The following is a 26,151-nucleotide window of genomic DNA, read 5'->3' on the forward strand; positions in this document are numbered from 1 at the left end:
CTTCTGTACGTGCAACAGGGATGCTCTGGAAAATTACTTTGACAACTGTGACCTTATGTAATCAAGTTATTTGGTAATTCAATTTAATAATATATGAAGCCAGAGTGGATTTCTTATTTTGCAGGTAATAAACTGAGCTAGAAGTATAAGGATGAATCCTGGAACAAAAGCTGTGAATTCATCATGGGACAAACAGAGATGTGAATCAGTTAATTTAGCCAGTAAAGTGGAAAAAGGCTTATGTTAAGTGGTATTTTAGAAAAAAATAAATAAAAAATGTTTAACTTTTTTAGTCACTTGTTAATCTCATAATGAGTTGTGAAACCTCGATGTTGCAATGCTGTGTAACTTTTTGTGTTTTTGATCTTTTTTGTCACATAAATGTCTTGAATTGTAAAAAAAAAAATCCCAGAATGTTTTTCAAATGTTTGAGAAAACACACACACACACACACCCACACACACACACACACACACACACACACACACACACACACACACACACACACACGCACACACACACACACACACACACACAAAACTGTTTTCAAATGATCATTTTATTTAGCAATGGAAGGAATCTTTCCAAACCAACATGGCTGAACGTGAACATATAAGTGACTCTACTCAAGCCAGCCGTATCAATTGCAATTAATCACATCAACACCATGACGAATTACTGCATAAACATGGCACTTACCAGGGTTATGTATATTTTGAGAACAGATGTTGGTGCTCAGCTTGACTCCCCCAAGTCAACCGACTAAAATCCAAGTTTAAATCCTGCTTGTAAAAGTTAAGTGGAACCACATTGGTGATAAAATAATACAAGAGCAGAACTTACAAGTGGCTAATGCTTTCCTTTTCATTTCTAATATGTACATTTTGTTTCTTTATTATGTAATCAGTTGAAAAAAATCTATTTTAAAAGAAAACTGTAACCAAAAAATAAAAAAATGGCTTTTTTTGGAACAAAAATGTCTTGAAATATTATATGAATCTCAGGGTTTGCTTTTATACGACGGAGTATCACAAAAAATTCATTACAAAATACCACAAAATCATATTAAAATATGATAATAAAGTCATAGTATTATGAGAATGAAGTCATAATATTACAGTTTTATTCTGGTAATATTACGACTTTATTCTTATAAATTGGCTTTATTTCCAAAATATTGACTTTATTCCCATAATATTATGACTCATTCTAGTAGCTCTGAGTTTTTTCCTGTAATTTTATGAATTTTCTTCTTGTTCGAGCTTATTTTTGTAGTATTACAACTTTATTCTCTTAATTTTATAACTTTATTCTCATAATTTTATGACTTTATTCTCATAATTTTGTTTTATTTGTTGAGTATGACCCTAATACTCTGTCATACTTTCAGATTTAAAATGTGCAGCGTTTTCTCACATAAAACACTTTTTACTTTTAGATTTTTTTTCATTCATTGGTTGCATTGCAAAGGAACATTTTCACCAAACAAAATTCAATGTTTGAAAAATCGTCCGATATGTAAAGATTACTCAAATTTACTCCTCTCTTCATGTTCTGTACCTTTGACCTTCCGTATGAAACCAGGTTTTTAATCTTAGAAAGCCTTTATTATTTGATAAATTATCTTGCCATAATAGTTTACGTCCTTGTTTTGCCCGGAAGGCGGCGCCGTCGAGCTAAGCCAATCCGCAACAATCGCGCTACGTCATTCTGTCAGGCTCCGCCGGTAAGAGTCGATGGCTCGGTATCGCGAGAGCAGCGTAGCGCGACCGCAGCGCTGGATGGCGCTGGTGGTGGACGGAGGAAGGAGGGGGATAGATGCGCCCACGACTCGCCCTCTCTTCCGTCTGATCACACGGTAGGACACGCGATCGGACGAGGACTGGCGGCGACAGCAGCCGGGGTGAGTAGGAACTGCTCAACGTGTTCTGCACGGGCTCAAATGGACCGGACCGGTCTCAGATCTGGACTGGAGGGGACAGAGTAGGTGTGTGTGTCTCTTTATGTGCTTTGGATCGCATCTCCCAGATGTGTGTGATGTGCTCCAGATGTGCGCTCTGAGGCTGGCTGTCATTTTTTCCCCTGCATCATCATCATCATCATCATCATCATCATCATCATCATCATCATCATCATCATCATCATCATCATGACTAATATGTTAGCAGGATCAGCAGCATCATCATCACCAGCATGGTTCAGTTTGTATCTGCTCTCAGTTTCATTATTCTATCAGGTGGTGTGTGTGTGTGTGTGTGTGTGTGTGTGCGTGTGTGTGTGTGTGTGGTCATCATGGGACCACGTCAGGCTGAAAATCAGTTACAGGTGTTAATAGTTCAGGCTGTAACTCACATGGCCGCGCGTCCCTGAGTGTTTTGAGGTTTGGACCGTGTTTGTTGGACTGTTCGCGGACTTGTTGATGGATGTCCGGGAGACCCCAGCCAGCAGCCTCTTGTTGAGGCGGATTCGCGCTTCGCTGTCATCACCTTATTTCCCTCCTTCTCTTCCTCCTCCTCCTCTTCCTCTCATAATGATTTAAAGTTGCGGGCTTTGATCCGCCTGATTGATGACTTTGGTCCAGCCAATAGCGCCGTCACATTATCGGGACGGTGACAGCCTTGTGCCGCGTGCGCGCACACACGTGAGTTCTCTAAATAAATACATTTTTAAAAATGCCATAAAAAAAAAATGGGGGAAACATATTGCCAGCATTTCGTGAGGTTTCGTTTTTTTTTTTTTTTGGAGATGGTTAAAGAGTCTCCGTTTAGGACGCAGCGTGGGGGGCTTTAACCGAAGGATGTCCCCACAACACGAGTAACACAAACCGCACGCACACGTGAGGATGCGCAACACCTTCGCCCTTCAAACTGAGCTCAAATGTCGCCTCGACATTTAGGTTTAAATTCCCGTCAGCTTTGGGTTTTTGGAAATGAAGCAGAAATTAGCCGAACTGTCCCATGTTTAATCTCAACCTTCACTTGGTTTTATTCAGATTTTATGTGACGGACCAGCGCGAAGTAGTTGAAGACAAATAATTAGGGATTTGAAAGTGGGAATTTTATTGCAGAGCATTATTTGGGTATTCAGATACTAAATTATTTGCCCATTCTTTTGTATCCAGATGAGATACAATCTAAATGTTATGTCCTGTCACTGACTCTCACTTTGTTTTTGGTATGGACTTTGACTGGGCCATTCTAACACAGGAATATGATCCAAAGCTGTTTTCTGTTGTTGTTTTCACTTGTGTTTAGATATCCATGTTATCTAGTTCTTTTGTGTCTTAGTTCCTTCTTGCATCCTGTTCTGTGAATTTTGGTTTTGACTCTAGAGTTGGTTTTAAAGTCAAGTCAAGTTTATTTGTATAACTCATTACAACAAAGCAGCTTAACTACCACAATAACTAATTAGGAAACGTTCTGTTTTTCTTAATGTCTTCTCTCAACATGGTTACTTTCACACTGCAGCCTGAAGTGACTCAATTGCGATACTTTTTTTTCTTTCTTGCCTTAATGCGACCTATATATGATCTTTGCATGACTGTCTGAATAACACAGATCGGTTTTTGTTTTGTTTTGGAATGCCACGTGGATATCCCATATGCGTTTTAAACAGAACTTAATTGTAGAAACTACCAAATCTTACAAGCACACATACTTCTTATGCAGTATCTTGACTGACTAGCAGTCAATGAAGAAAAAAAGAGTCAAAGAGGTTACAGAATGACATGAAAGCCATATGACACAATAGGTGATTAATATTAGAAAACAAAATCGCATGTATTTGGACGGGTGGACAATCAAATCCGATTCAGGCTGCAGTGTGAACGTAGCCCCTGAGACATTTGGCAAAAACATTTAGTTGACTGATGAGACAATAACGTTTTGGACGGACGCATCCTGGTGCAGCTGCTGGTGAACTGACAGAGTTTCATAAAGATCGCTTCATATCCCCAATCAAACATGGTGGCAGTCTGATGGTCTGATGGGAATTATTCTTCTCCATACCCAGACACTCCTGTAGGCTGAAACAGAGTCAAAGATAATCCAAAAAACATCAGCAAGTCCACTTTTAAGGAGTGGTCTAGTCAAAGAACAGAGTGAAATCTGACTATTATGCTGTGGTATGACAATAAACATGTAATTGATACAATGAACCCTCCAGTTTAGATTGATAAATTGATTAAAGCAGTTAAACAAATAGAATACAATAACACCTTTTTGAGCCGCTTCGCTCTTCCACATGACCATTCCTGAACTTCAGTTTACCAACTAATTTAATTTAATAACAGCTTCACTCACACCAAACACTCAATTCAATAATCTAAAAAGATTACAGCTGAACAGGAGAGTGTCTAAGTATTTAAAAAGAGAAGTTTGTCTTTGTAATGAGAGAAATGTAAGGATTCCAGCAGAACGAATGGTGCATGAGTTTCTGGTTCATGCTTCCCATCAAACATCAAGTCGTGTCCTTACTGATGGTTCTATAATTTATAAGGATCTCCTAAGCTTCCGCCATATCCAGCCTTTCAGCTCATTGTGTAGCAGAGATGCACTGCAAGATCTTTTTTGACAACTGTGTCCTTGTTCATTTATCTGGTATTTTAACGTTAGCATTATGCAGAAGCCAACACGGTCTGCTGTTGTGAGACCATAAGAGGGATAAATTAAAGGAAGCTGCATGTCTGAACCTGTGTGGCGGTCTACAGACGACAAGTCATGGGAATTATTCTTCGCAGATCCCCGGCCATACAGTGAAACATTTCAAAGCAAAGGATATTGAATTTTCTTACATTCACTAATTGGTTTAAGTCCTCGGAGTGTTTCTCATGCTCTGCTCATGTGTGACTGACCCCAAATTGAGTCTTCGGGCCGTTTGTTGACATTTGAGGTGAGCTGAGGTGTTTTGGACTTTGTGGCGCCGGTCCAGCTGCCGTCCGTGGGAAGATATGCAAACGGTAAAGGCATTTTCATGTAGCATATCTCCTGTGACCTTTAAAACCAGCAGGGATGCAGTTTCTTTTTCTTGTAATTTATACGCTTTGACATGTTTCTGTTCATTCAGCCTATTGCTCTGACCGGTTCTTTATTCTTCTATGTTTGCTGTTTTCTCTCTAACTACTCTGCTTTTACTTCGTCTTTTACCTTGATTGTCACATATTAATTTGTTTTATTTATTCTTCCGCTTTCCTCATTTTAATGTATTGAGTTCTATTTTATTTCATTTAGCAGCATTTTCTTTCTGCTTTTCCTTTTTTAATTTTTTTCTTTACCTCGTTTCCTTCCCTTCACTATATTTCTTTCCTTTCCTTTCCCTCTTTCTTTCCTTTCCCTGTTTCCTTTTCTGTCCTTTTCTCTTATCTTACTTTGGAAAATCTCCTTTTTCCTTGTCGTTCCCCTTCTTTCTTCTCCTCTCCCTCTGCACTGACCCAAACTGGGAGAACCTCATGTTTCCCAGCATGCATTGAAAATAAGGATGGTTATGTAATAGCCTAATATTAAGCAAATTTCCATGCCTGTTTTTGTGTTTCCTGCTAACAGGATTAGCGGTGGACATGTGACATGGGCATAATGGGTTGCATATAGGCTACACTGTGCATGGATACCCACAGCTCGTGTGAGGAGTCGCTCATGTGCTTCAGTGTTGCAGCGTCTCAGCAGGAAAATGACCTTGAAGCCAAACCCTTTGTACAAACATGTAGCCGGCTGCATGTGGGGCACAAACGTAACTTTTCATACCAGTTTAAGTGTTAAAACTGAGGGATGAAAGGATGAGAGGCACAGAGGAGAGGACGCAATCTGGGCTCTCCCTATTGTCAACCGAGGCTATTTGAAGTTACACATAACCCAGTTATGAGGAAACCGCTGTGTGTGCACGCACAAGAGAGCATGCATGTCTGGAAACTGGACGGAAAGAGACAAAGATGATTGGTGGACAAGGTAGGGAATGAGAACGGAAAAGTAATAAAGTTAAAGAAATGGACAAGAGAGAGATTAAAATGAAGTTTTTTTTAACTTTTACAAATTGCAAAAATGTACTTCTTGTGTTATATGGCTGCATGAGTGGGATGGAGACAGCGTGAGAGACAGGCTATTGTCCTCGGGGACAGTATCAGCTCTTTGTACAGCTTGTTTCACACTGGTGTCACCGTCACAAGTCACACTGACACACAGGAGAAACAGTGAAAGGCAGAGACAGTATCATCCAAAATGGTGTCAGATTATTTCCAGCTAACTGAGGTCAGTCGTTGAGTTGGCGAATATGTTTTTCTCTGCTAAGCAATGTGATACGGGAGGAAACGGGTCACTGCAGTTGGCCCTGGACCTGTAGGCAGTGGAAATAATGAAAATAAATACTTGGGCCACTCATTGAATTCACTGAGATTCATTCAAGTAACAAAGTGAGAAAGATTTATTTCTGTTCATTTTGACAATTATAACTTTGAAAATAGATTTTACTTGGAAATTTAAATCTAATTAAGGCTGAAACAATTAATTGGAGTAAGTGTTTGAAATAATCGACCAGTAATTTAGTAATCGATAAGTCGCTAACTAGAGTATACGAACACTAAAAAGGAGAATTTGCTGGGGAAAAAACAACACAGAGCAGTAATTGGGCATAGATTATACAAACATTTATGTACATTTTGCATTTGCAAAAACGTCCTTTACCTTTAAATATATTCTACTGAGACTCCATAAGTGGTTCCAGTTCAGTTAAAATAAATTTTCTATTAAGCACCTTTTGCTATCTAGTTGTTAATCAGTTAATCCAATCAATAATCACCAGATCAGTCCTACACTGTAGTGATGTTAAGTCTGGTTCTTGAGGTATTTCAGGATACTTCATGCCTCCCTCTGCTGCAGCTTTATGGAGATACTGATTTATTTTCCAGCAGGACTTGGCACCAGTTGGTATCACTTTGTTTACAGAATCTATGGAGTGTTGTCAAGAGGAAGGTGAGAGACACCAGTCCCAACAGTGCAGATGAGCTGGAGAACACAAGCACACTTCCTTGAACAGATTAATATCGGCCTGTGGGCTACACGAAACATGTTTGTTACATTTTTTAGATAATGAGATTTTAGTCTGTTCAGTCCTGTTTGTTTACAGCAGGGGTGTCAAACTCCAGTCCTCAAGTGCCGGTGTCCTCCAACTTTTAGATGTGCCTCTGCTACACCACACCTGAATAGAATAATTAGGTCATTAGCAAGGCTGGGAGAACTGATCTACACAAGGAGGAGGTAATTAAGCCATTTCATTCCAGTGTTTTGTACCTGTGGCACATCTAAAAGCTGTAGGACAGTGGCCCTCGAGGACTGGAGTTTGACACCTGTGGTTTAGAGCTCTTTTCAGATTGAGCTGTTTTAGGGCCCTTGTCACTTTAAATCCAAATAAGCTGCTGCTGGCCACGCCCTCCCCCCACTCATGAAAATGGCTGCAAACAGATTCACAATTATACAACCATACATCTAAGTAGTAGTAGTAAGTAAAACCTCGTAAACAACCAACAAGAATACAGAAACAGGTTTCTGGATGGTAAATCAACAACAAACTCTTGTCTTTTCCAGCAGCCATTGTACAGCAGGAAAGCCAGCTGATCAAATGTGCTAGAGGCCCAGCTAGGTGACAGGCAGAGCCTAAAATATGAATTTATTGCTAAAAAAAACAGTTGCAGTTGCACACTTATATAGTTTCTAATAACAGTTGAGACCCAAATGGAAGAACAAAAACATGTGAAATATATATTTTTCATAAAGCAAAGTGAGCTTTAACAAGCCCTAAATAAGCAGTGAGTGCCTGTGATGTACACTTCATTTGGCTGACATTTCTGTGCTGAAAATCCTTCTTCTTTGGTCTCCTTTTTCAAATTGAATTACTGAAATAAATGACCTTTTGAGTCATATTCTAATTCATTGAGGTCACATTTGAAGATGTGTTTAAATATGTAACACCAGAACATCACAGTTTGGTCCTGTCACTCAGCAGTGACCTATGCTCTTCTGGGACCAGAGGTGATAATCCCTGAAGCACACTTTTGAAGACGCAGTTCCTCTAACGTCTTATTATTCTAATACCACAAGTTCAAACTGCAAATGTTCACTGAATTTTGACTGTATTTCTTACAACTTGACTCTGGATCTCTCTCATAATAAGGTGGATTTATAGTTTTGGAAAATAAACTCCAAAAATGAAGTTAAAATATTAAGAAACGTTTGCAGTATTAATCTTGTTAATGTATTTTGTAACTATTTATTTGGTCATGCTGCTTCCTATTTTATAATTTATGTTAAAATGGGAGATATGAAATCTTGCGACGTTTGTTCAATGGTCGCAGCATCGCATCTGTTTGCGTAAAAATGTTTGTAGAGTGAAGCTAAATTTTCTGCTGAAATGTCTAGAACTGTGCAGAGATAAATAATGTCAAAACATCTCTCAAAGCATCTATGCTGAAAAAACACAAAATTGAAGTATTTATGTTCTGTTTTCTAGTGCAAATATTTTAGTTTTGTCTTATTTTAAGTGTACTGACTTACAAGTAACCTTTTAGCATCATATAGGAATAAACAATTCTTTAATATTGATGAAAAAGTAGCTACTAGTTATAAGTGAAATAATCTCCCAGTGGAACAAGACATTTAGACTTATGATGTGGAAAAAATATCATATTCCACTGGCAACTTTTTTTTTCACTTTAAAGTACGTAAAAGAATTAGGGCCACTGGAAAAATAATTTTCTGACTTTAATCTCAGAAAAAAAGTCAGAATTCTGAGATTAAAGTTTTATTTTTCAATGGCCCTAATCCTCTTCTGTATATCTGCACTAGAAACTAGCCCAAAAATACCCTTTTTGTTTTTGTTTTTACAGTAAACTGCATGTGTGTGAGCTGGTAAAACTTTCCTCTTTATATTCTAGTGATTTGAATTCTGCTTGAAGCTTCTGTGAATTTGCCACAAAGCCTTTGGCAGCGCTCTAAACCCAAAGCAGACTTGATGGAGGTTGAACTGAGGTGTCGTAAACAAAAACAGACTTCTGTAGCAGCGTACCTTTTCCAGGATGCTTCTCTCCCTGCAGACTGTAGACAGACGCTCCTTTCACCGCCCCTCCCTCGTATTTCATACTGGGAAAAAAATGCAACTCCTGCAGAAATCATTGTGCTGCTGAACAGAACAGGTGTGAACTGTAAATGTCACAAAAGTCTGGACTGAACTGTCGTCAAGTTACCGATGTCATGTTTTTAGAAAATACAAAGAAATTAGAAAACCTTTTGTGCATGAAAATGTTTTTACACATCGTCAAATTGCACTGACGTGTATGTCACCATTTGGCCGCACCACGTCGCTGTTTGCTTCATAATTGCTTGTTTTGATAAAAACTTATCCACGCACACATAGACAGGAATGTTCGGAGCAAATGGGGGTAAATCACAAGGCTGTGCAGTGTTTGCCCGTTTCAGTTTTCCTTATTTTAGCTTTCTTCTTACAAAAATCTAAGTGTAGAAAAGTGTTTTCAAAAAGGGCTGGGCAATAAATCAATAATAATTCAATCTGTAGAGACTCACCCAGAGAAAAAGCAGCAGTTAGAAAGTTTTATTGACCCGAAGTTCTTTGGCGCTCGGACACCGGCAGAAGACGCTGAGAATCGCCGTGAGCTTGGATGATCGGCTCGGGGCGAAGCTCAGGGTGGTCTTTCCCCGGGCCCGGACACTGGTGGGGGAGAGGAGCCTGGAGAGGAGGGAGCCTGGAGGGAGCCTGGAGGGAGTCTGGAGGGAGCCTAGGAGGATGAGGGTGGAGACGGGGAGGAGGTGGGTCGAAGCGCGGCTGAAGAAGGTGGATCCGTGGTTGTTTGGCATTTTGAAGAAGCTCTTGCTTGGTGATTGGCTGGAGCGGAGCGACACTCTGGTGCTGGTTGGCTGAGGCGGAGGCCTGCTAATTGATGATGCCGGTACGCTGAAGAGAGTCTCACAGCTTGAATTTACGCCTATAGGCTGCATTATATATTGCGATAGACATAATGAATATTACCTCTGTTTAATAAGTTCGCTGAACTTTAATCCAGATTAATTTAAATAATTATTTCAAGTTTATTTTTTAATTTTAGACACATTTGCTCAGTTCTGTTAAGTTTTAACTCAAGTCAAGATAAGTAGTTTATTTTGTTTTTATTTTATGTAAATAAAATATTATCAAATCAATGCGTAGTAGTGCCATAAACTTTCTCCAGCTGAACAGAAATAAAACTGAAGTTATAATCTTTGGACGTAAAGAGGAACAATATACAGCTACAAACTACTGTAGAGATCAAATTCAAAATCTGGGTCTAGAGATGGACTCTGACCTGAACTTTCAGGGTCACATAAAGATAATTACAAAGTCAGTCTTCTTCTAATCTAACAGGAATAAAGGACTGATGATTAGAGAGACCATACAGCAGTGGTGTCAAACTCATTTTCATTTTGGGCCAATATAAAAAATCTGAATGTTCTTAAAGGGCCGGTTGTGCCAGAATAGATTGATAAAACCAATTAAACTATTCAAATATTAATAAATAATCACAAATTCCTCCAGGATTTTGTGACTGTTTTAGTGGGTTTTTGCTATCAAACTTGCAGATTTTAGAATTTTTACAATATTTGCTGTTAAATGTGACTTTTTATCACTCGCTGTATCAATTACGGACTATGACTTGACATCAAGTTAGGCTGAGGCAGCAGTCACTTAATGGTTTTGACAAATTTTGAGAACATTTTCAGTAAAATCAGAAAAAAAGTGGAGATTTGTTAATTTTCTGTGCATTTTGCAGATTTTTGAAAAACTTAGAACAACTTATTGATGTAATTTAAAGTCCAGAGGGCCACATAGAAAACTACGGCGGGCCAGATTTGGCCCCCGGGCCTTGAGTTTGACACATGTGACTTACAGTATTCTAGAAAGAAAACACACACTGAACAAGCACTGTGGCTGTTTTCTACTGGTTACGCCATCCGGACTCACAAAGTGAATCAAAGCAGAGCGTGAATGTGAGGCCAGTGTCGCCTCCACGAGGAATTTCTCCTCGATGTGTGGCCGCTGTCTGGGTTGCCGTCCCGAGCCGTACAGAGCAGGATCAGGGAATGTGATTGACTTGTGCCTTGACTCACTCTGGCTTCCAGGAAGTCTCCTACATCAGTACACATCATCATCATCACTCGCCAGCCCAGCGTGCAACAGAGTGTTTCGCGTGTGCTCTCTCAACCAGTTCAGCACAGTGTGTCTCTCTGTTAAATCACATGGTTCAGCTTTTCCCCCGCATGCCTGCTGCTTGGCCTATTTCCATGGTAACTAGCCGAAGATGTGGGGACACGCGTACAACACATATGCATATACACGCACACACGCCCACACACACACCTACGCAGTCCACATAAACAGCAGTTGTGCCACTGCGATCTTGGTTGTGTGTGGCTGTAGGGTGCAGTCACAGACAGGAAGTGTGATCACACACTCTGCACAGGCTCAGTGGGGAACACAGCCACACACACACACACACACACACACACACACACACACACACACACACACACACACACACACACACACACACACACACACACACACACACACACACACACACACACACACACACTGCTGAGACAGAGGCTGGGGATGTGGCGCTGTGGAGGAAAAATGGCACACAGGGGCATGACAGAGAAAATCCCACCATAAACCTCACAATTCAGATAGATAGATAGATAGATAGATAGATAGATAGATAGATAGATAGATAGATAGATAGTGATTGTTCGAGTACCTGCAGCATCCCTGTGGCCTTTGGCCTTTCGCCAAGATGATGCTGTGGTGTTAATGCAGCCCAGCTATCAGACAAGGGAGCTTTGCCAAAAGCAGGGAAGGAATAAAGTAAGGAAGTATGGAAAGAAGAGTGGTGGGGGGACTGCGGCTCTATTACATTCTGCCTTGCGATGTTATGCAAATTCAGTCGTGTTCATGATTTTATCATCACACTAAAGTTCTGAGACGTTAGCATGCTTGAATCGCCATAAGCTCCTCATTTGGTTCCTGTCCATGGATTAAAATGTGACATAACAGACAAAAGCATCCAAAATGAATTGCTGTCCATGGAGGCTGATTCTAGATTAGACAGTGTGAGCATCGGTCCTGAAGGTTCAGTTCAGCACCATTCGGATAACTGAGCTTAAGATTTGACTAGGACTCATAGTCTTGGACTTGATTCTCATGAACAATCTTTATCTTATGTTATTAGGGCTGAAAGTACTGGGTCCAAGAAAACAAAGATGTTTTCTCCTGGATCTCCAGTTCCCAAAAGCTACTGAAGTTAGCAGCTACCGGATACCCAACAGATGTTCTTTTGTTGGTCCACTTTAGATTTTCCATTTAGAGCTGCTGTGGGAACTCGGTATGTTCCTGTTTGCTTGATGTTTTGAGTCCTAACAGATTGGTTTTTGTGTCTTCCAGATAAAGTGAAAGAGGAGAAGAAACCACAGGGATCCCCACATGGGAGCAGCACTGCTGTCAGAGCCGCTTTTATCTGAGAGAATCTGCCAAATCATTCTTTGGAAACGCTCTCATGGCTTCAAACGCAGACTTATAAACCCACGGAGCTAAAAACAGAAAACCAACGCAATCACTGGCAAATATAAGTGGACCACTTTAAAAAAGAAAAACACGGCAGGACAGTGGGAGGGTTGTATGGGGGCCAGATCCCTATCCAAGACATCTTGCATCTCTTCAGTCCACAGACTTCCTTCCACCCCTCCTTCTGTTTCCTCCCACTCTGCCTTTCTCCCATTCTCCATCTTTCTCTCTCATGGGAGTGACATAGAGGCTGTCGCCTGGTCTTCTGCCCCACCCCTTTTCTGCATCCCTGTGGGAACGGGGACATCCAGGTAGTGATGTCGTGGAAGAGGAACTACTTTGCCTCTGGCGGCGGAGCGGCTGGCGGGATGCAGGGGCTGGTGACCCCGAGAACCATGACCTCCATCGCGCCGAGCAAAGGCCTGAGCAACGAGCCGGGACAGAACAGCTGCTTCCTCAACAGTGCTCTGCAGGTCAGTTGGGTGAACTCACAACCGCAGACCAATTTTAATCTAAAAATAGAGGATAATTCTCAGGAATGAGCTGTGTTAGGGCCTCTTGTCTCGTTAAATCCAGGTAATATGCTGCTGGCCACACTCCTCCAACACAACATTTACACTCACACTTAAAAATGGCTGCAAACAGATGTGCATTTATACAATCGTATATCTTTGAAAAGGAGAAGTAGAGCCTCCTGCACAACCAACAAGAATGCAGGAAGTGGTTTCTGGGTTGTAAGTCAATAACAAAACACTTGTCTTTTCCAACAGTCATTATGCAGCGGTAAAACCAGCTTACCAAATGCTTGTGTTGCTAGGTAACCAGATGGAGCTCGGCTGGGGTTGCTAGGTAATGGTCCAGATTTAACAATTGGGAAGTTTTTGAAACAGCTCGTTTTTCAGACACCAAAAGACATTAACTTGTTGAGAAAAAACAGGCGAGTGGTTTTCTTTTGTTGTTGTTGTTTTTTTTTTAAAAAAGCTCTTGGGTTGTTTTTAGAAGCAGTTGGAAGTTTTAGCAAATTGACCAATTTCTAAAACTTTGAAAGCTTGTTTACAGACCCTCTGACCTTTTCCACATTGCAGCAACATTGATCAAAATATTTAATGATATTTTAAGTGATATTAACACATAAGTATGAAGTTTCTATTTTTCTATCTTTTCAACCAATACTTTGTAGAACAATATTTAGCTTTTTTTTTTTGGTGTTCTTCTCAACCGTCTGCACAGGAAGAGACACATTCTTGTCTGTTCTTTTGGAGTGAAACGATTAATTAGGTTACTCGTGATAAATCGATTATTGACTAATTTAGTGACTAATTGTTAATTGCATTCAGACTCAAACCTCTCCCCCCCAACATTTGTTGAACAAAATAAAAGAGCAATAAGTAAACCAACCTATACAAGCCTACACAGAATAATCAATAATCAACGGATTAATTGATAACTAAAATAATCATTAGTTCTTGCCCTACTGTTCAGGCTTTGTCAGATGATAATCAGATATAAACTGCAATTTTCAAGTTTTACCACTCAGTTGAATTTATGTCTGAACTTCGACTAGGCCATTTTTGCACTTTAATCTGAAGTACTTCAGTGTTTGGTTGTATGTTTTGTGTCGTCCTGCTGGAAGTTGAACTTTTAGCCCAATCTTTAGCTCTATCTGTCTCCATATTAACTCTGTGAATCTTCTCTGTCTACGGTGAAGAAAAGCATCCCAGCATCATGATGCTGCCACCACCTTATTTTACAATTATGAAAGTGTGTGCAAGTTGATTTTGCAGTGTTTTCCGCATACAGTATTTGTTTAACAAAACCACTTTCCGCCAAAGGAATCACAAACTGGTTGTGATTGATGTGCGAGAGTTCATCTTGAGTTCAAAATCAAAAGAAAACCAAGAGAGCCAAAGGTTTTCTGGTCTCCAGTTTTAAAAATGCTAAATATGATTTGAAAGAGAGTGACATGGAGCGGAGATAATCTGAGCTGAATACCAAATCTGTCTGAAACCTTTACAATTCAAAGAGACATTTTGCGTTATTCCTACAAAATAAATTTTGCTGCAAAATCCGCATTAAGAAGATCCAGTTTTAAAAATACTTTGTCAAATAAAGCATGAAACTGTAAAACTTTTAAATATTTAATCTTATTTCTTTTGAAAAGGTTTTTAAACAAAGAGAAACATAAAAACTTTCTAATAAGAGGATGGTAATGCATTCATACACAATAACTTTAATTAGACTCATTGTTTTCAAAAACACACACACAATCAAATCCCCCCAAAATTATTATTGTGATTCTTTTTTAAGATAGATTTTGCACAAACATTTTTATTATTCCCTTTATGTTGAAAATCAAAGCCATTCTCAGTTTGATTTAGGTACAAGGCAGTGGATTAAATCAGAACATACTGATGTGTTAGATTGGCCCAGTAAAGACTTGAAAATTGGTGTTTTCTTTTGTGCATATTATGAAACAAATATATGCATTCCCTCCTTTTTCTCAACCTCGACTCTGTTGATTTGTTAAATAAAATCCAGGTGAAGTCTGTGGTTGAAATGTGACAAAACGTGATAAAGTTAAAGCAGTATGAACGCTCACGCAAAGCACTGTGCTGTATTTTACAGGTATTTTATTGGTCTGCGCTAATATGCACAGCCCTGACTGACGGCTTATTCGTAAAAGTTGTGCAGCCCTACCCATCTGCCCCTAAAACACTGCAGCAAACTGCAATCAGAAGAGTAACGGACACAGGATTATGGGGCAGCGTAGCCGTGTTTTAGTGGAGCTTGGCTCAAGCTGACCTCAGCATGGACGTCCAGTGTGTGTATGCAGAGATGCTAACTCTGCACTGCTTACACATACATAGAAAAAAAAGACACTCTTGCCTCCTACCAAGACTTGCAGCTGGCTCGCACTACACACACACACTGAAATGCCTCTTGACTATTGGCTTGAAAGAGAGAGAGGGGAAGGTGGGAGAGAGGTTGGAGTAAGCTGAAGAGGGATTGGGCAGAAGCTTAGGGAGAGTTGATGAGAACAGAGGGGTGTAGATGCAAAGACTAAAAGTTGCAGACTGCAGAGAGGAGGAGAAGAAGAAGGAGGGATGAGGAGTATACAGTATGAAAAAGACGAGGAGAGGACTTCAGGGGATACTGCTACGAGGAAGAGAGGAAACAAAAACTCCAGCAAGGTAAGAGGAAAAAGGCTTGAGCAGAAAGGGTGAAAAGACAAAGTGGAGGACAAAATGAAGAAACATGCAAAGCAGCTCCAGCAGAGTGAGAATTGGGCCACTTCAAGGACACATATAGACACTAACACACACACACACACACACACATGGAGGGGACAGCATGCTTAGCTGGACACAGATGAGCGGGGATAAACTGAGGGACAGAACTAAACTGCTTTTGGCAAGGCTTTCATTGTGTGTGTGTGTGTGTGTGTGTGTGTGTTCATGCTTTTTTCTCGTGTTGTGGATCAGTGTGCCGGTTTTTAATTCGTTAATCTTGGAATTTTGTTCACCTCTATTAAAGTTAAAGAGTGCCTAAGCCACCTGCTAAATGGTGAAGAGAAGAAATTTATTGTTAAATGCTCAGAAAGGGCTTGTTTTCTGTAAAGAGACCAATGCAAATAGCAGGGGAGTAACAATAGATCTGCCTCATAAAACCTGAAGATGCTTCGATCGATCCTGGGATTCACAAGAATAAGATGAGACAAGACTGTACCGGTATTTCTGGGAAAACAAAGAATAATCATCTTTTTGTTGTTTTCACAAAGAGTCCAGGTAAAACACCAAATCCAATACCTGACGACAGAAACAAAGCAATGTTCAGGCTTTGGAGTCTCTTTAAACCGAGATAAAATGAGGAGGCAACAAGGCCTTGTGACCTTAAAGTCGCCAGTATAGAAGCTGAAAAATGGAAAAAGCTGCTAAGTAACTTTTGATATGACATTAGTGACAATGGATAAACACTTTGCCTTGAAATCAATATAAATCTGAGGGATTCCTGCCTCATTTACTATCAGAAATAAATTACTGAATTGGATGAAAATCATTTCAGGCTGAACTATTGTTGTTTCACACAAGGGCAGCGCCTATCTGAAGTTTAATTACTTATTTTCAAGACTGAAGTTTTTAACCTGAAAGGAAAAGTCCTCCATCTAAGTGTGAGTCATACACTGACAGGTGCTGATGAATACTGGAGCAATAACATTTTTGCAAACTTTGCCATACTTCCTTTATTGTGTAAAATGATTCAGTCCTGTTGGGTCAGGCTATGCATTGCAGTGTAATTTCTGCCAAAAAGCAGAAGGTCTTCATTGATCTTAAATAGTGTTTTAAGAATCTCTGATCAGTCCGAGCAGGTCTGATTAATGTTAGATTTTTACTTTTCCAATGGGAAGCTCCGTAGCAGAGTCGGTAGCAACTGATAGCTAGTTATTCTCACAACATTTATGTCTGTCACCTTTTCTTTATTTCCTGAGTTCACAAAATGCTGTCAAACAAACAGTATTTAAAAGTCATGACGGTTTTGTTAATACGTTTGTAATTTTGGAACTACTTCTGTTGCTTTGAAATGAAAGCTTGAAACAAAAATGCATCCGGAGTAGCAAATCTAAAGCACCTTCCTTCATTTCCATGGCACTTTAATTTAGCTTAACTATCAGATTAACTCTTATGCTAATGTCAAAATATTTCTTAGCGGATACTAAAAAATATTTTGGTTTTTCAACATGGCGAGATTAGAACCGCAGACATTTTCTTTCATACCATTCCTTCAGTTTAAAGTCTTTTTCATGAGATGCAGAAAAGTGCCGCATTGCTCATATTCTGAACATAATCAATCTTATTGTGAAGCAGGTTCCAAATGTTGCTTCCTGCTTCCAGTCAGCTGGCTGAAAGAAGGTAGCCAGTTTGTTTTAATGTTTACAAGAAACAGGGCAAAATAAAAATCATGAACAGTGAGGATTTTTCGACCAAAGGAATGCTGTCCACCTCTTTTATTCAGCCAAATCTATTTTAAAAAACATGCTGTTAGCAAGAGAAGACAAACTGACTTATTAACCAGCTTGTTTGGCTCTATAAAGAGCAGAACAACAAAAACAATAACACAAACTACTCAAATGTTATATTTATCAGTGTTTAAATTTATCCCCCTTAAATCTTTTGGGGTTTTTTTTTTACTTTCTTTTTCTGTTAATTATAATAAAAATGCCACAATTACCTAGCAGGTACTATCAAATCTCTGGTATAAAATGCTCTACCACAAGTGGATTTAGTGCAAATGTAAGACTCTCTGCGGCCCACTGGGACCCCCCTGGGCCAGGAAGTTAACCCAGTTCTGCTGCAGTGGTGCCGCTGTGAGGCAGCAGCAGCAGCATCAGCACCAACATCAGCAGCAGCAGAGAAGTTTTCTCTGCGAGAATCTGAGAAAAAATACCACCAGGTAAAACCTACGTTTGTGCTTTCATCCGTCGTGGTTGATGTCTACCTTCAGCAGCCGTTGGGTGAAAGGCGGGGTAAACCCTCGACAGGTCACCAGTTCGTTGCAGTCAGTACATGCTCAGCAGTTTTTCATTTAACGTAGGCAAAAGTGCAATAGCCAGAAGATGTGTGTTATGAAGTTAGCAGAAACACATGGGCTTTACAGATCAGGCAGAAATGTTTGCTTCTTTGCTTTATGTAGAACACTGAATTTATCTACATTTATTATCATTTTTTTCTGCAGTGTTTTGTGTAGCATTTTATACACTAAATGAACTGATTAAAAGTTTAGCTGCCATGCGATTAACACCTTCGTAGCTGTGCTTGAAATCCTTTTTCTGCAGTTGTATTGTTACAGTTGAATGACAGAAAATATAAGATAAGGTATCAGTGAAGCAGAGGATAGCAGAATGCTTCAAAGTCATTTATATAACACTGCAGTCGCCTGCAATGAAGAAAAAAAAATACTACAGTGTAGGTAACTTTCCACTATGTGACAAAGCAAAATGGTTTAGTGATGATTATGGTTCATTGGTTTGCTCCAGGAGAGGCCAGGAGCTGGGGAAGCTTATCTTTGCTGATGCTAGCGGTTGAGGATGAAGAACATTTATTTTATCACTGGTCTAACACAGAGTAACAACTTTGCACAACCATCAGACGGTTGAGTCACCAATCAACTCAACAGCACATCTTTTAATAATGGGAGGAAGTGCAACTTAACAGAAAAAGCCCTGGCAGAACCAAAGGGGCTACCCTAACACCGTTTTCTAATGACTAATTTAATAGTTTGCAGCATATTTCCATTGTTCTTGCATCACTGCATGCAACGCCTTGCAAACTCACTCCACTTTATTTTTTTGCACATTTTCATGGGTAAAGCCACAAACTTTAATGTGCTCTATTTGGGATTTTAGGTGGAACACCAAAACAAAGTAGTGCATTGTTGTATTGGAAGGATGTGATAAATGGGTAAAGCATTCTTTACAAAGAAAGTCCAAAAAGTGTGTTGTGCATTTGCATTTAGCACCTCTGAGTCAGTACTTTAGTTTGGACCAATTAGAGCTGCAGGTCCTTTGAGAAATCCACAGACTGTGAGTTTTACTTTGAAAAGTGGGCTAAGCTGAGTCAGATTAATTTGAGAGCATCCGTCAATGCTGATTTTCCTGAAATCATTACACTAGTTCTCAGTGGTACTTAGGATTTAGTTAGACTTGGACTGGGCCGGTCTCAGATCTGAATTCATCTGAGCCATTTCATGGGATTGCAGTATCCCTGGAAAGGGAACTTTGACTCCGAGTCTCAAATCTTTTGTGGTCTCTATTTTAAAGGAGACTTATTGAGCAAAATTTACTTTTTGCATGTTTTTTTTTTTCACTTTCACTTGGATCTTTACTGCTTCCAAAATCCATTGTAAGCACTTATAAAACTATAGAGTCGTTTTTTCACAATAAGTTTAAGTCTTTTGGTGTCTGGAAAATGAGCAGTTTCACAACTGACACATTCGACGTGCCTAGGAACCCCAGTAAAGCCCAGCCCTGTTACCTAGCAACCCCAGAGTAGCATCAGCACTATTGGTCAGCTAGTTTTACTGCGGTATGCGCTGTACAATGGCGGTTGGAAAACACAAGTGTTTTGTTGTTGACTAACCATTCAGAAACCATATGCTGCATGTGCAGGAGGCTCTACGTATGCTTTTCAAAAATGTACGATTGTGTAATGGCGCTTCTGTTTGCGGTTATTCTCACATGTAAGTGTAAACGTTGAGTTAGGGCGCATGGCCAGCACCAGCTCATTTAGATTTAAAGTGACAAGGCACCCTAAAACAGCTCAATCTGAAAGGAGCTCAAAAAAATCTCCTTATTTAAGAATAATTTTGTGTAAAAATGTAATTAACATGTTTTGTATAGCTCATAGACCGATCCTATAGTAAACATAATAGGTCACCCTTAGAAGTCCCTGTTTTGATTTCCCTCTGGGACTGATAAAATGTATTTGATTTGAATTGATTTTCTTTCTTTTCTTTTTGGGGGGTTTTCTGCTTTTTTTTGTTTTACAAGGCTGTGTAATGTTGTTTGAATTATATGGTGGTTGGATGATTTATTTTAGTTTTTCAGTCTTATTTATTATAAGTAAGGCCTTTGAGCTTTCCTAGATGTTTTAGTTTTAGTTTATTTCTTTCAAATCTCACCTTTTGAGAGTTATTCTCGTTGGAAACCAAAGCCTTCCTAACACTTTAGTGAGCAAATTGACTCTTCCTTGGATGTTCCTCCATTTCTTATGTTCAGTTTCATTTGAGGTGGCTCCTCGTCGCCACTTTCATTTAAAATCCTCCCATAAATAATATTTGATCTATAAATCAGTGTAAAGTAATGTAAAAACATTTGGTTAGGGATGTGCAGTGTAAGTTTTCTGCCGTACGTATTTCTTTATAGGAAAGAAAAAAGTTACATTTTGGTATGAAAACTGGCAGGAGTTTTTTATTTGTGAAATATAAACTTCGGAACATTACTACGTTGTTATATTACTTAATAAAAATAGTAATAAGAAAAAATATGTGGAGTTTGTGGTTCTAATGTTAGGAAATATTGAAAATTTTAACTCTTGTGAATACTTTTTCAGTTCACTTTAAATTTGCAAAAATTTGAAGCTTTTTTGCAATACTTTATTTACATAACAAGAAATATGTCATATTGTCATTAGATTGTGAAGGAAGATGGCTGACAGATTTTCCAGCATAGAGATTGAAGAACAGCAGCTTTTGTTGTTTTCTTGTTTTAATTTTCTCAATAACTGATTGAGTTATTGAAAAAATAACTCAATCCATTTAGCCATTTAAATGGACTGAGTCCATTTAGCCATTTAATCTTTACTTTGAATAAATGTACTTTTAACATTGACCTTTCCTACTATTTAAACTTCACTGCTTCAATAAAAGCTCATATAAGATGGAAGAGCTGGAAACTGAAGCCCTGGCTGTGGCACAGACAGCAGCATCCTTTAGTAATCAAAATGCAGTGAATAGAGACGCCGTTACTACATGTGGTAATGTGAGAGCAGAACAGTGGGAACAGGACATACAGGGCAGAGGTCAGCGGCGGATGGCGGCATCAGGCAGGTGTTGTATTGCTAGGTCAGAATAAAGATTTACTTTGTTCAGGAATCTAAGCGGCTTGTTTGGGTTTGTCACAACACTTATAATTCCCATCAATAAGGACTGCAGCGGCGTATTCTTCGTTTATTAGAAGCAAGTAAAGTGTTTTTCTCTTACATTAAAATTTAGGTTTATAATATTTTTTATATCATTTTAAACTGTAGCAGCAGAATATTTTAGTTTGAATCAATGAGAAGAAATGAGAGTCTATTTAAAGAAAATTCATCTTTTGTTAGTACTAACATTACAGATAACCCTTTTTAATTTGTTTTTAAATGCAACAATCAGGGTTTCCCCCAGTGTATTATAAGCCTGGCGGGCCACCAGGCTTTACTTGTGCCCCCGCCAGGCTTAGCATTGCTTATTTATTTAAGTCTTTTTAAAATGTTAGCATTTTTTAACACTTTACAGTTGGTGTTCAGGTATTAATCTTCCAATCTTCCAATAACACATAATTGGGGCCTGCCATGCAAAGCAATGGCAGGAACCTATGGCAGGAACCTATTACTATTGTCGGAGAGAAGCGTCTCTTTAATCTTTATTTTTCTTCCGTAACCGTTAATGCGGCTCGTACCGCTGGGTGCACACCTACAAATGAGGTATCAAAACGTGCAGAAAATTCACGCCATTGGAGCTATTACTTCTGGTGGGATTTGGGCTTAACGTGGCGACATAATTCGCAAAAAACTACGAAAAAAACCCCATTATAACTCAATGGGAAAAATCCTAGAAATACCCTATTTTTGAGGATTTGCTGTGTCGTCACAAATTCACCTAGAAATGCCATTCAAATTTCATTTTGTAGATACGTCTGTGATCTCTTCGAAAGTGAAGACGGCTCGTCGATACCAGTTATGGTTTGTCCACAATTTGCCTCTAAGCGACCCAAAGTTTCTCATTTTTGCTCAAATTAGAGTGACAGCCGACCTCGGATCAGATATGGGCACAACATTTCTTTCTCTCATCACTGTAAATGCTCTGAGTGAGGTACAGATATGAATCTCGGGACTATCGCAGAAGACACATTGAACTGTCATACGCTCGAAACGCTTTTCGAATATGTATTACGGTTCCCGAACAAGAAGGATTTGTTTCCAATGCTTTTTTTCAGTAAAGTGTGTTTGCTCAAACACACTTGTGTGTTTGAGAGCTCACAGCTCAGAGCTCACACCTGCTGAGACCATTATTTGCCATAGCAACGGAACTCAAGAGGCTATTGGCTGCTGATTTGGACTACGAATACGCATCGCTGTAGTTCTATCTATCCTCAGTTGAAACAGATCAGGACTGAGAACTGGCCTTTAGAACTACTGCTGCTATGGGCTGTATATAACTGATTTAACTCAGTAACTGTTACACATGGGATTAGTTTGGAACTTTAAAATGGAGAATAATAATTTCAAAATAAAAGCCTTGAATATTTTTACATCAGGTAATTGCTGTTTTTGGCTTTATTTGACGTTTTCATCCAAAGCACTGTTACACATGGGATTACTTTGGAACTTTAAAATGGAGAATAATAATAATTTCAAAATAAAAGCCTTGAATATTTTTACATCAGGTAATTGCTGTTTTTGGCTTTATATGACTTTTTCATCCAAAGCACTGTTACACATGGGATTAGTTTGGAACTTTAAAATGGAGCATAATAATAATTTCAAAATAAAAGCCTTGAATATTTTTTACATCAGGTAATTGCTCTTTTTGGCTTTATTTGACTTTTTCATCCAAAGCACTGTTACACGTGGTATTAGTTTGGCCCTTTGAAATGAAGCATTCTGAAAATTTCAAAATAAAAGCCTTGAATAATTTTACATGACGTAATTGCTCTTTTTGGCTTTATTTGACTTTTTCATCCAAAGCACTGTTACACGTGGTATTAGTTTGGCCCTTTGAAATGAAGCATACTGAAAATTTCAAAATAAAAGCCTTGAATATTTTTACATCAGCTACTTGTGTTTTGAGCATTATATAACTATTTTAACCCAAGGACTATTACGCATGGGATTAGTTTGGCCCTTTGAAATGAAGTTTAACAAAACTTCCAAAATAAAAGCCTTGACAACATTTTAAATCGTACCGAACGGTGCACGTCCGCCTCGCTTAACGTTCTTGCGGTTCTCCGCGTGCCACTGCTTACGTCGCGGCGTTCTTTGGCGTCGACGCCGATTTGTGGCGCGACGACGCCGGGCCCGAACCCCACGGCCGCGCCTTGGCAGGCCCCGGCTAAATTTCTTCCGAAATTTTCTAGTTATTAAATGATATTTTCAAATTTCCTGTCAACTTCAAACATTTTATAACTCAAAAACACGACGGGCCGCTGGATGAATGACTGAACTAGCGTCCAGGGAGGGGGCCCTGGCGATCTGATCCCACCACAACAGAGAAGTCCAAAACTTTGATAAAAATTAAACACAGACTCAAGAGAGTCTGTTGCTGCTTGTAATGATGATATGAACCATGGCTGGGTTCAAATCTATCCCAGCATTACTTGTATAAATGGAAAATATTCACTTCTAGGACTGACCCTTCAGGAACTCCTAGAGAACTTCAGAGAAGCAGATTAAAGAAAATTTATATTTTTATGTTTTTATGGAGCTTCAGTATAATATATCATCTGCATAGAAGTATGCATTCGCCAGATGTAAATGTTTTCCTGGATCATTTAAATAAATAGAAAATGTAATTGGCCTCAAAAATAATCCATGAGGAACACTTGTGTTCACCTCCACAGCTGAAGATTTGTAACGCAGACCGGGTTCTTCAATGTGGTTCAAAAACCGATAAATACAGTCACCTTTTAAGGTCGACGCCCGCCCTGTGGCGGGCATGACGTCATGTTTCTGTGTGTGTTTTTTGCTCCAATGTGATAATAAATTTTGTCAAAATGAAACAAACACTGTAAAATCACAAAGTTTAGGATGTTCTGAAAATAATGATACCAAACAAGGTAAGGTAAATAGTTTTTATGGTGAAAATATAAGGGTAAATTCAAAATTAGACCAAAACGGCCATTTAGACCCAAGACTCCAAAGGGTTAAAGAAGAATTTGTGCAAGAGAAGAGAAGTGGTGGCAGCTATTAGTCAAGGTATCTGTAATATCCCCAATGGGGAAATCTGCATTACAGCCAGCAGAAAATACATTCATCAACAATAAATACAATGAATTACTATGATGAAAAACATGACAATTTAGACATAAAAACAATTTTGACAAACAAAATAAAAATACATTTAAAAAAAACTCAAAAAGAAACATTTAAAACAGGGGTGTGAGACAGACTCAATTTTATTTTGGGCCTCAAGATCAAGATCAAGAATGTCCTCAAAGGGCCGGTTGTGGCAGAATGTATTGATAAAAACCAATTAACAAACTGTTAAATTATTGCAAAATAGCCGTGTGAGCATTTGATTAGTACTTTTTAATTAAAAATATCGAGCATGTTTTCACACTGATCAGTCCCTCCAGGATTTAGTGATTGTCTTTATGACATTCTGCAATCAAAATCACTTTTTGTGGAGCTACGTCCAAGAAATTTTAAAATATGTTTGTGCTTATAGTAAATGTTACTTGCCCTATCAAGTAAAAAATTCTGCAGCTTGCAGGTGGGACTTATTATCACTTAAACTTCATGTTTTTGACCATTGTGGAAAATTTACAATAAACTTAAAATTTGCACAAAAACATGTGGGGAAATGCTGGTTTTGTGTCTCAAAAAACTGGGAGGACTGACTGATGTAATTTTGCAGCATACAGATAAAAACTGCTTTAATTTGATTGATAAAGTAATATTTAATCACACAACTGTAATCTTGAAGGTTCCATCCAAGCGTCTCTCAGCCGTATAAAAAGTTATAGCAGGTCGGATTCGGCTTCCAGGCCTCGAGTTTGACATATGATTCAAAAAGATGGTAACAGCAGGTAAAAATGAATTCTTAAATTTGTTGGTTCTGCAGCTTTTGAAAGCTAATCTGCGTCCTGAAGGGAAACTCTGCGAACAGGGGGTTGTTGGGTTCAGCTGAAATTGCCTGAGCTTTCTTTAGGGATCTGCTTTTGTGCAGAGCGGAGATGTTGCTCAGAGGGGCGTGTGATGTGAGAATATCATTTTTATTCAAAAAATTATCTTTTAAGTGATTCCAGTTTTGTAGCTGTTACTGACAGTCTTAAAACAGGCAAATCACCACCATTTTAACAAGGTATAGTATGAATAAATAGAGAAGAGGTGATTAGAGAAGGAAAGATTTCTAAAGAGAGGGAGGTGCAGAGATGGTGCACTATCCTTGCGCTTGCTGCATTGCTGTGCACAAACATGACGGAATACGCTACAGTCAGAGGAGGAGTTCAAATAACCAAGAGGAAGCAATTGAACATATAACACTGAGGTCAGCATGCAGTCTGTCATCCGCTGCTCCCTAACCTGTCACTCAGGCCAAAATACACTCTGCGCTCGTGTCTCTATAACTACATGCTTGTAATTTACCAATTTCAGTCGAAGCCTGAGGGACGTTGAAGCGTCAATATTATCTTTCAGCTGACTAAATGAATGCGCTAATGGCTCTTTCCTTTTGATTTTGCACCAGAGAGAGACAAAAAAGGACACTCTCCTTTTCTCTCTTCTTTCACTTTCTCTCCCACTTATTGCTGAAGATCAAGAGAGCAGAGAGGACACTGTGCAGAAGTAATTCATAAAGATGAATTTGTTTAATTTTGTGATATTTTGAGCAGAAATGCCCCGACAAGAATTGCTGATATTAAAAAAACAGAAACAAAAAAAAAAAACACATCCTTGAAGCTGCGCCTGAATACAATTTATAACATTCAGCTAAATCCTTAATTTGTGTCGTTCGCTGCGGTACCCGCATCACATAATCAGCACCGTTCCCCCTCTGGGAAGATTAAACTAATCGAGCCCAATCAAG

The 26,151-nt window shown here is 39.1% G+C and overlaps 1 protein-coding gene across 8 annotated transcripts in view; it reads left to right on the forward strand.

Annotated features, from left to right (window-relative positions):
- The first annotated feature begins 1,757 nt into the window (after positions 1 to 1,757).
- The window catches only part of LOC102227218 (inactive ubiquitin carboxyl-terminal hydrolase 54-like), a 79,892-nt gene continuing 55,498 nt past the window's right edge, over positions 1,758 to 26,151 (forward strand). For 3 of the 8 annotated variants that reach the window (XR_002753399.1, XR_002753400.1, XM_023341169.1), the window contains exons 1-2: positions 1,758 to 1,987; positions 12,475 to 13,067. Coding sequence is in view for 6 of the 8 variants with exons in the window: in XM_023341169.1 (XP_023196937.1) it covers positions 12,912 to 13,067 (156 nt within the window). In the remaining 2 variants the exon portion in view is untranslated. Of the gene's footprint in view, positions 1,988 to 2,301; positions 2,642 to 12,474; positions 13,068 to 15,667; positions 15,786 to 26,151 lie in introns of those variants that run through there. The other 5 variants (XM_023341165.1, XM_023341167.1, XM_023341166.1 and 2 more) reach the window with 5 other exon arrangements.

This window comes from Xiphophorus maculatus, chromosome 10, assembly GCF_002775205.1.
Source record: "Xiphophorus maculatus strain JP 163 A chromosome 10, X_maculatus-5.0-male, whole genome shotgun sequence".
Taxonomy (NCBI): domain Eukaryota; kingdom Metazoa; phylum Chordata; class Actinopteri; order Cyprinodontiformes; family Poeciliidae; genus Xiphophorus; species Xiphophorus maculatus.